The sequence below is a fragment of the Phlebotomus argentipes genome, unplaced genomic scaffold (genome assembly GCF_947086385.1).
Source record: "Phlebotomus argentipes unplaced genomic scaffold, Phlebotomus argentipes genome assembly contig_6, whole genome shotgun sequence".
Lineage (NCBI taxonomy): Eukaryota > Metazoa > Arthropoda > Insecta > Diptera > Psychodidae > Phlebotomus > Phlebotomus argentipes.
This window is the reverse complement of record NW_026776145.1, coordinates 1,179,787-1,195,785: the sequence shown is the minus strand read 5'-3', so window position 1 is coordinate 1,195,785 and position 15,999 is coordinate 1,179,787. Positions and strand designations below refer to the sequence as shown.

The following is a 15,999-nucleotide window of genomic DNA, read 5'->3' as shown; positions in this document are numbered from 1 at the left end:
GCCACTGCAATGTGTATATTTTCAGGCACGCAATACATCTTCCGGTATCGCAAGTATCAGCTGGCTGAGAACAAGGGCGAACCTGACTCTCCGGCTCACACGCCTCGGACATCACTGGGTTCGTTAGCGGGCAACGGTCCGCCATCCAGGGCTATTTCTACCACCACCCTCCTGTCGGACGTCATCTCCCTCGTCAAGTTCCGACCGGGAAGTCGACGTCGGATGAAACACTCCAGGTTGCGAGAGAACACGGACACGGACACACTCACCAGGAGCTGCGAGGGAGACGCACACGGGGCCGAAGTTGATGAAGTAGAAGCCGATAAGTCCCACAGGTATGTGAATTCACAGCCCGACACATTTTGCCAAACGCAAGTGTGGTTGACCGGAAGATTCGGGACTTGTTTGTAACACAAGTAGCAAATCCTATTCACAATAACCCCTTCACAATATACAAATGGAAAAAATACACAATTTTAGGGAAGAAAAAATTCTCAGTGTTTCTTGATTTTTTCACTCAGATGATAAATATAGAAAATATATACACTATTGGCAGAAAAGAAACTATTGATTTTGAACACTACGTTTTACATAAGCTTGAACTTTAATTGAAAATTCTCCCGAGGAAAGTTAAAGACTTATGAACTTTAGTGCTAACTTTATACATATTTTTGCCTTGGTTTCTGGATTCTTTCTCTTTTAAGTAATCTTTATACCTGGGTTGAGATTCTCTTACAAATGTTTAGTTCGGTGTTTATGTACATTGTGTATATGTTCTTTTAAATGCACTGTTAAAGCTCTCTTCAATTGAAATTAATTTCACAAAACTTTTCTCAGCATCACAATTAGTTAAATGCTAGACCATTGAGAGTCCCTCTCAGACATTTCAGCATGGTTTAATTGGCAATTGTGTTGAAAATTGTATTCAAATGGGCAGAATCGAACTTTGAGTGGCCAACTTGAAACTTCCTCCGGAGGCAGTAATGCAAGAGTTTCGATGGGCGAGTCTAGCCCGGAAAAATAAATCAGGGAAAATGAACTTTCCGAGCAACCTAGGGACGCTGTGCATTGGGTGGGAGGCAGGCTGAGAGTCAGCAATTCACCCACAATAATCATCCTCGCTGTGAACGTGCTGTAATTTGTGCTTTTTTCCTTGCAGCGATGATGACGGCAGTGTAATGAGTTCTCTCACCATCACCAATGAGAAAATCAATGAGAACAGTGGGAAAACTCCGGGAGAATCCTCCAGCGCTGTGTCGCCCACGTCCCTGGCGAACAACACGCCACCGTCGGATGGCTCAATTAGTAGTCTGCCGCCCACGCCGCTGGACACCCCAATGCCCGGACGACGAGAGCTGGAGACGCCTTCGGAGGTGCTGGAAACGAAAAGTGTCAATGGGAGCAAGTCCGCGAGGGTCCGCCGGGACACGGACACGGAGAGTCTCAAGAGGATGATGATTGGAGTCCAGATGGCACGCAATAAAAAGCTGAGTGTCAGCAATGTCACGCTGACGAATGTAAGTTTCAGTTCAATTTGCATAGAAATGGTCAAGTCATCTTACCCTTGGCGATTGCCTTTGTCCGCCTTGCGAATTAATTTTTTCCGGCATCTTCTCTTTTTCGCTTGCCAATGGTCAACAGGGGAGCTATTCGCCGGCTCTTAGTCTGACCAGCACAGCTACAATTCGCACCACGAGCCAGAAAGAGAGCAAGGATAAGAGGAATCGTCAGAAACTGCTCGCTGGTCCCGGATCGGAATTCTCTCTGGCGAATCCTGAAGATTTGGAACTGGATTACTACGACTACAATGTGATCAACGCAGGAGCGGCACCGGGATCATATCTCGGCATGGATCCTGCCTATCTGGTCTGGATTCCACCACTCGATCAGGGCAACATCATCCGCGAACTGGCAGAGAAAGAGGACGCGGCGGATCGAGAGAGTCCGCAATACGAGGAAATCCTGCCCAGGCACGAGAACATCGACCCAGGCAGTAACACCGAGACGCCAGACGAGGAGATTCCGACTCTACTGAAGAACTCCCTGATGATGAGAAAGTCGCCGGGTGAACCAGGAATGATTCAAATGGAGGACTTCACAAAGATGAGGGCTACGAAGTTGGCGGAGAAACTCATCCCGACACGGGAGAAAGACGAGGAGGAGCAGGAGAAAGAGACTTCGGTGGTGAAATCACCCAGCAATTATTTCGAGATGGATGACATAAAATTTGTAGACGATGATCACGAGGATGACTGCAATAAAAGGACCGAGTATGCAGAAGCGAAAAGCCTGCCAGTTAAAACTTAGGCACTTCTCGCGGAGTGCAAGTGAGTGGTCTTATGAAGAATGAATGGTCTTCAGGTCTTATGAAGAGATTTCGCTAGAGAGTCAAGGGGCTGCAAAATGGATGAATATTTGAGTTTGCAACTCTTCCAGTGTGTTGCATTGTTAGATTTTGGAATATTGAATTGTTAATAACACCCTTGATAACACCATTGAATTTACATGAACTCATTTTAAGTCTGTGTTGTCTCAGAGGATTATGATTGGTAAGATTCGAATAGACACAGAAATCCGACTTTATTTTAGAATTGAAATTGAATAATAAATTTAATTTGCCATAAATCGGGGAATATGCAAAGGAATCAGTGAAAGAAATTGTGGGACTGTGTTAAAAATAAGTATTTAAGTATCAAAATTGGGTTAATTAACATTATTGTTGTATTCAAATGACTTTATAGTTCTTCTCTCAATGTTATCAAAATTCTTGGGTTTCGTAATTACTCCTGAATCGTATTGTTGCTTTGGGAACAGTGGTTGACCCCCTGGTAAATCTCTCTTAATGAGTGAAAATGCTGTGTGAAAGCTGGAAAGTGTGTTTTTCATCATCCAAAGTGAGAAAATCATTAGCAGTCATTAATATTGTGATACGATAAATTGCAAACTCGAAACGAGAGAGTTGGATCCTTGTGCAATATGAATAAATTTTTCCCAACACCCGAAAGGGGAATCCCCATTCTCAGCCGGAGGAATGTGAAAGGAAAGTTTTGGGCGGAAAGTTTATCCCCAGTCTGTCTACATAATAATGTTCTGTGAGTCGAGACTGAAGATGACGTTTGTAAAACTACTCTAGCTCTCCAGATGTGTGTAATAATAAGGAAATTAATTGCTGCAACATACATAATACAATTAAAATATAAAATAATTTCACATCCAACAACTTTGTAGTTTGTTAACAAGAAAGTTAAATCATTTTCGTATAAAGTAGCAAGTAATGCAACGTGTAATTAATCTCCAGTAATTAGCCTATACCCACCACATAAGCTATGTACATGTATTCTGATTGGGTGGAGAGTCCTGCGAGATTGCCTCCAAGAAGAAATTCTCTCGGAAGACTTATGTTAATGTCGTGAAGAAATTGTCAAGGGAAGAAGACGCGAATAGCTTCAAAAATTCTATCAAAGAGCTATTCTGCAGTGAGGAAAGATACCAATAAACATAGCATAAGATAATAAAGAAATATGGAAAAATAAATTTAGGAGTAAAGTATGAAATATAAGAAAGCAAAAATATCTGTAGACAAAACACTAGTCATAATTTATATTTTGTTATGTGTAGCATATGGCATTTCTACAACTATGCCTAGAGAGATGGAATGTAGATGATTGTTATTTTACCACCATTATTATTTATTTGGAATTTACCACTTGAATTTTTAATAAATCTGTACATTGAACAAACGGTCTTTACAGTGTTTAAAATTCTCAGCAGCCCTCTGGCGGAATTTCCATGGTTTATCCTATTTATCCGCACGTGCTTCTGGATAAAATGCTGGCTTGGCGCGCGCATTTGTTGACAGTTCTAGGTATTGCAAGTGCTTTTCTCGCAGGAGAAAATTGTGACTTTGTGACGAAAAACTCACTGATTCAGCATGTCCAAGCGTTCTGGCGACACTCCGAAGAACACCCTGTTTAATTACTTCAACAGAACACCACCAGTATCAGGGGGTTCTGGTAAATTCACGTCGAAAACTCCTTCGCAGAATGACGCTTCGCCATCAACCCCCAAAACCGCTACAAGTGGACTGAAATCAGGTATTTTCTCAATAATGTCCAATGGTGTAAAGATGTGACATTTATGATGTATTTTTCACATTAGGAAAGCGTATTCTAAGCGCGGAAAAATCTTCTCTCACTCCTAAAAACCCGGGGAAAAATGTGGATGATGAAGTTTTGACGCAGAAGAAGAAACGCAGGAGAATAATCACTTCAGATTCTGAGGACTCTGATCAGGAGAATGAGAGCCCCAAGTCGAATCCTGAGAAGAGACTACCAGTCTCACCCCTTGCCACACCGATGGGGGCAAAAAAGGTGAAAAAGGAGATAACAGAGACTCCTAAATTGAGCATTGAAGAGAAACTTGCCAGTCTGACCAAGTCTGAGCCTAATGAAATCCCGGATATGCTTGATTCCACGGCTATTGTCGAAGATCAAGACACAGTGTGGCTACACAACAAACTGGACTTCATCAAGCCAGAGAACATCCGGGATATTAAGAAGAGAAAGCCCGATCATCCGGAATACGATGGGAATACCGTTTTTGTTCCGGATTCTTTTATGAAGACTCTCACTCCGGCCATGTATCAGTGGTGGGGAATGAAGTCTCAGCACTATGACTGCGTTCTTCTCTTCAAGGTGGGAAAATTCTACGAGCTGTACCACATGGACGCTGTTGTGGGCGTCAATGAGATCGGATTGAGCTTCATGAAGGGAGATTTCGCTCACTCTGGCTTCCCGGAACAGGCGTACGACCGCATGGCCACGAGTCTGGTGGAGAAGGGATATAAAGTGGCAAGAGTAGAGCAGACAGAGACTCCAGACATGGTGCAGGAGCGGTGCAAGAAGCAGAAGGGCGTCACGAAATTCGACAAAGTGTCACGAAGAGAGATTTGTCAAATCACAAACCGAGGAACACGAGTCTTTGGTCAGCAAGTGCAGCTCACAGGAGACTTTCAGCCGCAGTACATGCTAGCCATTGTGGAAGTGCCCGGGGGAATCAGCAGCACTTATGGGATTTGCTTTATTGACACCTCCATTGGACTATTTCATATTGGACAGTTTGAAGACGACAAGCACAGTTCCCGAATGCTTACTCTTCTGGCGCACTACACACCGGTATTGGTGCTATTTCAGAAGAATACCCTGAGCGACAGGACGAAGCAGATCTACAAAACAATGCTGGGAAGTGCTCTCAAGGATTCACTGAGCGAAGCACAGATGTGGGATGCCTCCACAACTCTTAAGAATCTCGCTGAACAGTATTTTCACACTGATGAAGGCACGAATTGGCCTGAGATATTCAAGGAAATGCAAGATGATTGTGATCACTTGGGCTTGACTCCAAAGAAGGATTACGCTCTAGCTCTCAAGGCACTGGGAGGGTGTATTTTCTACCTCTCAAGATGTCTTCTGGATCAGCAAATACTCTCTCTAGCCCGATATGAGTTTTATATCCCACCAGATACCACCGAATCTATTGCCAAGCTGGAGAGTGACATCTCCAAGGACTCAAAGAAGCTCAATAGAAGTCAAAATATGGTCTTGGACTCGATTACTTTGCAAAATTTGAGGATAACTGGAGAGGAGGGATCTTTGAAGGACACATTGGATCATTGCTGCACGAAATTCGGCAAGAGACTTCTTCATAATTGGCTGTGTTCTCCCAGTTGTAACATCTCACTTATCCGGAAGCGTCAGGAGGCAGTGACTGAGCTCTTGGACAGGCCGATACTTCTGCAGGATATTCGGATTCTCCTCGGCTCACTGTCAGACTTGGAGAGACAACTGGCTCAAATACATTCCTTCAGCAGCTGTGGTCGCTTCCGAGATCATCCCGACAGCAGAGCGATTCTCTATGAAGAAACTCAGTACAGCAAGAAGAAGATCCAGGACTTCATATTTGTTCTCAATGGCTTCAAAAGTCTGTTGCGACTTCCTGAGATCGCCGCCAAATGTTCTAGCGAGCTGTTGATTAGTCTTACTCAAAATTCTCCGGTTGGAAGCTTCCCAGATTTCTCTGAGATTCTGGATTTCTTCCAAAAGTCTTTTGACCATGAAGTAGCTCTCAAGAGTGGCTTCATTGCTCCGGAAAGAGGTGTGGATGCAGAGTATGATGCTATTGAGAATGAAATTACAGACATTGAGACAGAATTGAAGGAGTACGTGAAGGTGCAGGAGAAGTACTTCAACTGTAAAATAAGTGTAGGCGCCAACAAGAGTCGCTTTCAGCTGGAAATCCCAGAGGCGTATGCTAAAAAGGCGGGCTCGGAGTACAGTCTGGAGGGTCAGCAGGGGAAGAAGAAGAGATATCATACGGATGAGACCAGAGACCTTGTGAAAAGAATCACAGTGGCGGAGGATCAGAAGAAAGTGGTGCTGAAGGACCTCATGAGAAGGATCTTTGAGAAGTTTTCGAATAATCATGATCTGTGGAAGCAGTGTGTGTCGAATGTGGCTATACTGGATGTGCTAACGTCTCTGGCTGAATATGCGAGGAATTCCCGAGAGACTTGTGTTCCGGAGATCATCGAGGGCGAGACTGAGCCTTTGATGGAGATAGAAGATGGGTATCATCCTTGTCTGGCGAGCAACGAGGACTTCATTCCCAATGGAGTCATTTTAGGAGCTCCAAGAACAGCAATGACGATTCTCACGGGGCCCAACATGGGCGGGAAAAGCACTCTCATGCGCCAGGTGGGCCTTTTGGCAGTGATGGCCCAAATAGGCTCTCGTATTCCGGCCACTCGCTGCCGCATGAGTCTGATCGATCGCATTTTCACGCGCCTAGGCGCTCAGGATGACATTCTGGCGGGACATAGCACTTTCCTGGTGGAGCTGAGTGAGACTTCGGCCATTCTTAAGCACGCCACAGTGAACAGTCTGGTTCTCTTGGATGAATTGGGCCGTGGAACCGCGACGTACGATGGCACAGCAATTGCAGCTTCTGTGGTGAACTTTCTGACAGATCTTCGATGCAGAACTCTCTTCTCTACTCATTATCACAGTCTCGTGGACAACTTCCACGGGGACGAGAGGATCACACTTGGCCACATGGCGTGTATGGTGGAGAACGAAGACAGTGATGATCCCACACAGGAAACTGTGACGTTCCTCTACAAGTACGCCGATGGACCTTGTCCCAAATCTTATGGGTTCAATGCTGCAAAACTTGCTGGAATGCCGGTTACTATCATACGACGAGCCCACGAGGTAATTGTAATGACATTGCGAGTTTAATTTGTTCGATTGCAACAGATCACGGTTAACTTATTATTCTTTCTTTTCCCCTTACAGCTCTCCAAGAAAGTCGAATCCAACGCCCTAAAGAGACAGATCTTCTCTCGCATCCTTTCCACTGCCAATGTTGAAGAAATACGGAATCTACTGTCCAAACTCAAGGCTTTTGGTTCCTCAACGCCATAAACAGAAGATTTCTTCTTTATATTTACCATTTTCTAAATGTAAGTTGTATACGATTCGCTTGTCTCTCACAGAAAAGCCACTTTAAGAATATATCTTTTGTATTACAAATTTATTTGCTAATTTGATTATCTCCTATTTACATCATCTACGAGCAACAATATAATTCTTTGGTGTGTGTCAACATTTTACACGCATTCAGCACTGAAATTGCCTAGAAAGTCATTTCATTTTGACTCTTTTTCCACACTAAAAAATATAATTGGGAGATAAATACCTGTAGTTGGAGGTCAAAAATGAGAAGGCTCAAAAAAATTGGGGGCAATATCACAGATACAAATAATTACATGTACATATTTTCCTAGGAAAAAAAAAACGAGATAAAGAAGAATAGAAAAATCACATTGGATTTTGCGCGTGAATCAATTACACTCTTTCAGTATTTTGCAAAGTCAATTGCGCGAATTTTTGCCTCAATTCTTAATACCTAGTAATTTATAATTTTTCTTTAGACAAAAAAAAATTATGAGATATTTGTTTTCTTCAACCATTGATTGCATTTCCACTGATCTTTCGCGTGTGTTTGTGTGTTATTTGACTTTTTTTTTGTACTCGAGGCAATTCTTCCACTAATTCGAATCACAAAAATAAGTAACTTTTGCCAGTGATTTCATGCCAAACTAATGCCTACTGACCGCACTGAGGTCTATCTTTCTGATGGCGCTCAAAGTCTATGTGACTTTCAGTCGAATATGCGCACATATAAGTTGAATGCTTAAGAAGCCAAATACGCTGAGAATTCAAGTCATAATTCCTCACATCGGCAATGATAAGTGTGACTTCAGTGCACTTCAATCGTCGCTCATGATATCGTGACGGCCGATGCGCCAGGAGTTGCTGGTGCAGACGCCCTTTCCGCGCCACCAATCGTTGATGTCTGGATACCATTTGGGCTTCTGCAGCGCCGCCTCGTCGTGGAGCATGGCACAGACGCGACACCAGAAGAACGTATTGATGAACTCCCCTGTGCCCTTCCACTTGAAGTAGGAGTTGTAGAGATCGTCGTTCTTATCCAGTAAATGCAGATAAGCCGCTAATTCTTTGGGTGATGCGAAGTCATCCACATGAATGTAGGATTTGTATGGCGCACTCGACAAGTAGTCCTGCAAATTTGGAGTCAATTTAGGGAGTGAGAGAGTTTCACCCTTTCCGGGTCGTATTTGGGAAATTCCCTCACCTCAGGACGAGCGCCCATAACAATTGGAAGAACATTTCTGTACAAAGCATTAACGAAGAATTTCTCCGTGATGTAATCCTTACAGTTGGAGTTCTCGAATGCCAAATAGAACTTGTACTCATTATCGAGAAGTTCAAAGCAGAGATCCGATGTGCTGCGGGAACACTTGAAGTTGCCGCAAGCACCATAAATGTCCACCTAAGGAGAGTGAGAAAGAGGAAGGATGTGGAGAAAAGTGCTTCCATGCATTCTAGAGTGAATTTCAGAGCTCTCACTTGAATATGCTTCTGCAAGTCATGTGCATACTGAAGGCGCCCATTGCGGGCCCCACAGTTGGACACGAACCAAGCCACTTTTTTCGTCTTGTTCAGCGCATAATTCTTGTCCTGCTCCACTTGTTTCACCCTCGGATCGAAGTATTCCCATTTTTCGTACGGAGCCACAATATCGCTGTCCTTTCTGCAAGGAGAGAAATGAAATTTTATTTAATTTATTGTGGATTCCCATCTGCCTCGTGGGCAAATACTCATTTCTAGACTACAGATTGTGTGCTAATGCTTTTTCACATTGCAATGATGCTTCAGTGCCATTCTCTTGCCAGAAACTGCCCGAAGGACATGGATTAGTTTGAGTGCAGAGAATTCATCTGTTTCTACTGAAAATGAAATTTTAATTGAATTTGCCAACAAAGCAACATGCAAATGACAGTGGAAATTTAATAAAAATAAAAGGATATCATTTATAGCAAAACGAGAGAGAGGACAAATGGGTGTTAATTTGATAAAAACATTTCAAACACTCTTTTCACAATTCCCTGCTTTTGGCTCTGTGCATACAAAGAAACTCTTTTGCTTTAGACTTCCCAAGCTCCCAAGAGGGTTTAACTATCAAGACGCCATCAAAACCGTGAGAGATTTTTACTGCCCACTTTTACAGAAGCCACAGTAGAAGCAACCCAAACTTCCCAACACCAAAGTTCCCAAAACTAATTTCAGTTCCCCAAACTATGGAATTAATGTTATGACATTGTGTATCTTCTTGAAGAATCACATCACTTAATCAACAATTAATGCGCCTCAAGGAATTTGAAATTCACGTCTTACATATTCAAAGGTGTGTTGGCAGAACTCTCGATCCCTCTTAGAACTTTTCCAACTCGACATGCAAATGATAAACTTCCATCTCGTCATTATTGTAATGATTGTAACACACATCAAAGAACATTTGCTGCTCTGTCTCTGCTTCTAAAGCAAAGCGTGAAATTGATTCCTAATTAAATATAGTCTCATATCTCTTTAAATAGTTCCAAAGTGGAACACATTTGCTCTGAATTGAGACAGCATCACGCAATGGGAAATCAGCTGAGTAAATTTGTTGAAAAATTTACGACATGCATTAGTAGACCAGTGTGTCTTTACCTGTACGTGGCCGTCCAATTGAAGACACTGGGGAACTTGATATTCTGCGTGTGGTAGGGACACTCAAGGAAGTACAGCATGTAGATCTGGTGAGGTTTCCTCACCACTCCGGGCGCGATGAAGTGGTCTTTGAAGAGCAGCATGTCTGCTGTGCTGGAGAATTCGCGATTTGATGTCAGAGAGCAAGTGCTGACGGGGCATTTGGCATTGAGAAAGACATCCCTGCCCTGACGTACATTCCACGGGCCCAGGCCGTTGTACAGTAGGATAGTCTTCAGCTTCTCCTGCTGCTGGATCTCTTCATAGTTCGGCGGTACGAACATGAGTTGATTCGTGATCCTGTCGCTGCTGGAGTCCTCATAGGGAAACAGCCTGGCGACTCGCTTCTTCGTCTTGCGATTCATTCTGGCAGGCAGCGGACATCGAACCCCATTGGAGAAGTACCACGGCCGGCCGTTACCCTCCGGCAGGAGGGAGTCCGAGTCCTGCACCCTGTCATAGTCCTCGTACATTGGGTGTGATGTCGTTGTAAGTACGTGCGTGAGCAGAGCGGAATTGTGAGACTCTTCGGAGTTCTGTTGGGTTTTTGTCGACAACAGGGGATGCTGCGTCCTGTTGGTCCAAAGATCCTTCTCCCTAAATGTATGAAACCTCATAAATGCATCTCAACAATGCTTGAAATCTCCTGAAACTCTCACCTGAGTGTGAATCCGAACAGGAGCAACACGGCAAAGGCCACAGTGAAGAGGAAACATTTTTTCAGCGACACTTTTGGGAATCTCATCGTTCTATTCTTGATACCAATCTTCATGTGTATTTACAAACTGAAACTGATAGAGATTATTATTGATAAGATTGCCGCAACATCGCATTGACTGTTATATTTCTGTAACTTTCACTGAATAAATGTTTGTGTTGATTATCTTTATCAGAACTTTAGTGTGTTTCATGCTTTTATGTGCAATAATTTTCCCGAAATATTGCTAAAATCGTTTAATATTGAATAAGATTAGCCAGTTTAACTATACAATGTGTGATGCGTGTGATTATGTATGATATTTATGTTATGGTTCGTTGAGCACGAAAAGTGATGATTTTGGACAAGAGAATATGATTTTAGCGAGCAATTGACCCAATTTTCAATGTAAATTTTTCTCGAGTGCTATGATTTATACACAAACTAGTTTAACCATTTGATAAACTCAGTTTTATCAATGCTTATTGCTTTCTTGTGAATCGTTGATGAAGTCCTTGTTTTCTTGGCGGAAGCTTTGTGCAACTTTTGTAATCTTATTTATTAAATGATTGGTGTTGAAGTGATAACAAGCCACTTCAACCAGAAATAATGTGCTTTATTATTATCAGAAACTTACATATAAGTTTATTGATTTTGATAAAAAATGCCTTTAAATGATATATTTTAGCGCACTGGAAACAATTAACATAATTTAATTTAGAATTCATGTTATTTTTAGATAAAAATCCCTAGAATTCTTGCTTGGCTTGATTACTAACCCAGCCTAGCTTGATCTGTTAATAAACTCCCCTTATCAGCTTAGGAAGTATCTAACAAAGAATTAATTATTGATATATTCTAAATAATCGGGTGTTTATTGGCCTTTTAATTGCTCAATTCCAGTGAAAGAAACATGAAACCGATTGTGGAATTCTTGTGATGTGATAAATTACCCTCGATATTTATGCTTTTTGATATCTGTCTGATAAATTCAAGAGTAATAATCAAGATAATTTTATTACCCTCATTTGTGAGCAGGTTAGATTGAGTTTATTGAATGAAGAGCAGGAGACACACTTTTATTTCCCAATTCAAAAGATAAGTACACTTTTCTTATCGGGAAAAGTGATCTTCAAGCCTCAATTGCGTGCAATTCGACTCCTCCTGAGCTTAGCTCACGCAGTCACTCCGTTATTACTCCTTGAAAGCTCTCCAAGTGTTGTGTGTCCAAATAACTCCCCCGAGACGCAATGTTGTGGCGGGTCGTAACGTTACTTGAGCCCGCGGTCGCGCTGGCCGTATGATTTCATACGATATGCCTATCAATTGTGAGATAATGATAAGGGGGTGAAAGAGGCAGTCAAACATTTCACTTCACTTTGCCCACATTACATAACAATCATGTTTCTCGGTCCGGAACCATCAATTATATTTCGGCAGGCAGAAATAAAAATAAATAAGAGCAATGATGGTAATTATTCAGAGCATTAAATCTGTTCTCCATGCTTTTTTTTCGGGGAAAATGACGTTTTTGGTTTGGGAGTTTCGCCTCCCAACAAGGATATTTTGGTGGTTGTTGTGAGGCGCGACGGGAAAAATCAATAAATTTCTGTTTGGGCGAATAATTCCGGCAGGGTCTTGCGTATGAGGCATGGGGACGATGATGGTATTTTTCATAAGAATCCTTCAAGCAAATTTCTATCTTATTGCTCTCAACGGACCGCACTTTTCAAGGTAAAAACAATCGATACTTGTGAATAGGGACAATGGAGAGCTCTTTAGCCACTCATGTCTCCCATAAAGTGTACTTACGTTTCAAAAGAGGAGCGAATATGATGCAGTTTATCAGCACGAGAACCTTCTACATGAGTCAATTCGTTCTTGTAATCACAATACGCTAAACTATGCGGCGACAGCATTACTCCATGGCAAGTAGAAAAGTCTGTGGAAAGCGGCTGCTGCAGGGTGGAAAAGGCTGTTCCATTGAAGTTGAAGTCTTCACACAAGAACTTGCGAAAACCGATCCGTCCTGACTGTGTCGGATGTTTGGAGAGAACTGAACACACAGTTCACCACCCCTTGAGCGGAAAATCTATAATGTTGATGATTCGTGTGCTGAAGAGGGAGAGAGAGAATTGTTGCGCTCTCCTTTCGGCTGATCCCTCCGAAAAAAAACCACCTTTGTCGAGAGGGGTTGTTCCTTCCCCACTGAACTTCGACTCTCGTCACACGAACTCGTGGCAACTCACAGCTCCCAATTCTAATCTCTACAGCACGCCTTCAATTACACCGCGACACTCCCTCATCTTCTATCGAGAGTTGTCGATAGACTGAATTTTTGTCGCTCTGAGCGATTACCCAAAGCTCATAATTTTTATTATTTCCCCGACAGGTGTTGTAAAATGCTATATCGCACTACCAGAGCCACTCGAGAGAGAGAGAAAGAGAGTGGCACTGTGGAGTGCATACTTCAGAACCCTCTCGAGGTAGAATGTTCTACGAGAGAGCGAGAGAGAGTCGGAAAAGGGGCGGATTTCGCCGCAAATTCACGCATGTGCCAGATGGCTCACCCTCTTATCTCTGAGCCTCAGAGGTTCACTTATTGTCTGGCCACTGACACTATTCGCATCTTATTACCCTAAAACTCATCAGAGATTCATCAATCAGGACGCGAGTAATCCAATTCATCTCTCTCAATCGCTTCAAAGCTTACACTTTGTATTGCATAAATTGGACAATTCGTTTTTCAGCAAAATGTTATCACCGGTTGAATTTAATAAGATAAGTAGACACGTGAAAAAATACCGCTGTTTCGCAGAACACGAAGATTGCTCATTTGGAACAGTATGCTAATAAAACATTTCCTCGTGCATTTCTTATCAGGACAAATTACAATAAATGATTATTCCACATATTTTTTTTTTACTTTCAGAGAATTTAAAATCAGTGGAATTATCTATTCCATAGTTCCTCAAAAGAAATGTTCGTAATTTTCTTACGATAAGTTATAAAATTTAAATAGCCAGAATATTTTTATTCTGTCATTGTTTTCCTACCACTAAAGGCATGACTCAAAGCTGAAAAGTATATATTATCATGCGAATTCAGCTTGCAATTTCAACAATTACAACCATAGCGAACAGTTTTTAGTGATAACGAAATGTTGCAATCAGTATGACAAGGAAATGCAGTTTTGCAAATTTCTCTGGACTGATAAAACCTGTGGTCACAGCGCGCCCTCCAAAAGAACCACGCCTGCGTGTCTTATCGGAAAATGCGAAGGTGAAACAACCGCAATTGGTCACTCTAATAAACACATCTGTAGTAAAATACACTTTATCATACTTTAATTGCACTGAGAGAAATTAAAATACACAAGTAAAACGGAAATTGAAAGAACAGACATACCCAGAATATTGCCAATTGCCAGTTAACCAGAGAGATATAAACACTTAAGTTGCCGCTCTTCCTCAGTGGAATGTCAAGGAGCTGTGATTGAGGTGTCCTACTGATTGAACACCTCGTAGACATTGGCGCCGAGGATCTTGATCTTGTCCGACACGAGGAACAGTATCACGAGGGATGTGGCCAGGCTCTGTGGCTTTGAGCTCTCGCTGAAGTGCTTCGACGCGAGTCCATTGACGATGGGAATCAGCTTGGCCAATGGACTCTCGACGCTGTTGATGTCAAAAATCTTGTTCAGTTGCTCCTTAGATGTGGTAGGGACATCTTGGGGTGAGTGGACGTCAGCCAGGCCATTTCGTTTTCCATTTGGCTCCGTGTAGTATCTCACGAGGAAGTCCACGACAACCGAGAAGCCATGACTCACGTTATTCGTGCACAGCATGCTGACTTCTTCGCTGTCCAGCAGATCCAGGGTCTCCGTGAAGAGACGAATGAGGACATCGTTGCCATTTACGTCCTCGGGAAACACATATCTGGCCAAGTGACTGTTTGGATTGCGTGCGTCATTGTTCACGGCCATCTGAATGGACCAGAAGATTTGTTCCAAATCTCCGATTGTGAGTCGCTTCTTCAGATCGTAGTCTTTCATAATGTGCCTCACTTTGTCCTCGATCAGGCGACTCAGCTCCTTCAGTCCGTCGCGCAGGAAGTGCTGCACCAGTGCCAGATACATCTGTCGCACCTCTGGCGTCACACTCATGCCTGTTGGCGTGGTCTTCGTGGTGTCTCTGTACAGGTAGCCACCGACCAGATTCAGCTGGATCCGCAGAGTGACTACGAGAATGGAGGAGGCATACACCATTGTGGTAAGTCGGGTAAAGGAGACCACCTTCATCTCCTCCCAGAGTTCCTTCTTGTTTTCAGGTTTTTTTCGCAGTTGCTCCAGGATCTCTTCAGTGCTGAGCAGCCGGCTGATCTCCTCGAACACACTCGGCGCCAGGCCCATGATCGTCTGATTGCAGGTCCTCTCCGTGGACTCAAAGTGTTGCAAACGACGCGTCTTCTCCAGGAACTCGCGCGCCTGCTCTTCCTGGAACTCACGCAGTTTCCGCTGAGCATAGCGCAATGCAAGGACACTTCCTCCCACAATCACGCCACCGACGATGAACTTTCGCTTGTGGCGCGATAGAAAATTTCTCACCCCAGCGAACATGATTGATGTCCTGCTCTAAGGGGCTGTTTGCATGCTTTCCCACGTGAAAATCTGCGAGAGAAAAATGTGGAGAAGCAAAACGTCATCGTGGGCAATGCTTACATTCCATAGATAAATACCGCCTCTCCGGGCACACACCGGGGAAGATAATGGCAGGTGATAGTGACATAGAAGTGTTCACCATTGAAACATGAGGTAAAATCGGTAAAGTAATGATAAATCTGTGTGAATTTCAAAGGAGAAATACTCCAAACAAAGTGATTAACTTTATCTGAAAGTTATCAGCCAAGGATCAATTTGTTCGTGAAAAACTCACTTTTCCAGCTCTACTCACCTGAAGTTTCACACCTGTTTAGATGCACACTATTCTACACCGGTGACTCAGCCGAAAATCGATGATATCACTTCATTTGGTGTTGTTTCCTTGCATTAATTATTGAAAATTCTCAATTTTCATTCACAGACCCTTTCTTCTTGCTCTTTCTCCACAATTCGCTTTATCCCAGACTGCA

General features: G+C 42.9%; 4 protein-coding genes across 4 annotated transcripts in view; 2 read left to right on the top strand and 2 right to left on the bottom strand.

Moving 5' to 3' along the window:
- LOC132260580 (uncharacterized) overlaps nt 1–3,739 on the top strand; it is a 36,725-nt gene extending 32,986 nt beyond the window's left edge. Inside the window, exons 7-9 of the mRNA XM_059758839.1 lie at nt 26–335; nt 1,160–1,517; nt 1,642–3,739. Of these exons, the coding sequence (XP_059614822.1) occupies nt 26–335; nt 1,160–1,517; nt 1,642–2,307 (1,334 nt within the window). The 3' untranslated portion in view covers nt 2,308–3,739. The remainder of the gene's footprint in view (nt 1–25; nt 336–1,159; nt 1,518–1,641) is intronic.
- A 118-nt stretch (nt 3,740–3,857) lies between these two features.
- Nucleotides 3,858–7,568, top strand: LOC132259983 (probable DNA mismatch repair protein Msh6). The gene is made up of 3 exons (XM_059757859.1): nt 3,858–4,094; nt 4,159–7,268; nt 7,353–7,568. Exons 1-3 carry the CDS (start codon nt 3,932–3,934, stop codon nt 7,479–7,481), a joined length of 3,402 nt encoding a protein of 1,133 aa, XP_059613842.1. The 5' UTR covers nt 3,858–3,931; the 3' UTR covers nt 7,482–7,568.
- Nucleotides 7,569–7,579: 11 nt separating this feature from the next.
- On the bottom strand, nt 7,580–13,172 carry LOC132259988 (glycoprotein 3-alpha-L-fucosyltransferase A). The gene is made up of 6 exons (XM_059757872.1): nt 12,682–13,172; nt 10,832–10,963; nt 10,134–10,769; nt 8,991–9,174; nt 8,716–8,913; nt 7,580–8,641 (listed from the first exon to the last, which is right to left on the bottom strand). The coding sequence occupies exons 2-6, from the start codon at nt 10,942–10,944 to the stop codon at nt 8,330–8,332; spliced, it is 1,443 nt and encodes a 480-aa protein (XP_059613855.1). The 5' UTR covers nt 10,945–10,963; nt 12,682–13,172; the 3' UTR covers nt 7,580–8,329.
- Nucleotides 13,173–14,199: 1,027 nt separating this feature from the next.
- Nucleotides 14,200–15,983, bottom strand: LOC132259998 (peroxisomal biogenesis factor 3). Its single transcript, XM_059757882.1, has 2 exons — nt 15,822–15,983; nt 14,200–15,538 (listed from the first exon to the last, which is right to left on the bottom strand). The coding sequence occupies exon 2, from the start codon at nt 15,485–15,487 to the stop codon at nt 14,375–14,377; it is 1,113 nt and encodes a 370-aa protein (XP_059613865.1). The 5' UTR covers nt 15,488–15,538; nt 15,822–15,983; the 3' UTR covers nt 14,200–14,374.
- Nucleotides 15,984–15,999: the final 16 nt, after the last annotated feature.

Excerpts from the sequence above, each read along its gene's own strand:
- LOC132259983 (XM_059757859.1), top strand. The coding sequence starts at position 3,932 with ATGTCCAAGCGTTCTGGCGACACTCCGAAGAACACCCTGTTTAATTAC. Across the intron at positions 4,095-4,158 it reads TACAAGTGGACTGAAATCAG|GAAAGCGTATTCTAAGCGCG; the intron begins GTATTTTCTCAA and ends TTTTCACATTAG. Across the intron at positions 7,269-7,352 it reads TCATACGACGAGCCCACGAG|CTCTCCAAGAAAGTCGAATC; the intron begins GTAATTGTAATG and ends TTCCCCTTACAG.
- LOC132259988 (XM_059757872.1), bottom strand. The coding sequence starts at position 10,944 with ATGAAGATTGGTATCAAGAATAGAACGATGAGATTCCCAAAAGTGTCG. Across the intron at positions 10,770-10,831 it reads CTGTTCGGATTCACACTCAG|GGAGAAGGATCTTTGGACCA; the intron begins GTGAGAGTTTCA and ends TCATACATTTAG. Across the intron at positions 8,642-8,715 it reads TTATGGGCGCTCGTCCTGAG|GACTACTTGTCGAGTGCGCC; the intron begins GTGAGGGAATTT and ends CCAAATTTGCAG.
- LOC132259998 (XM_059757882.1), bottom strand. The coding sequence starts at position 15,487 with ATGTTCGCTGGGGTGAGAAATTTTCTATCGCGCCACAAGCGAAAGTTC.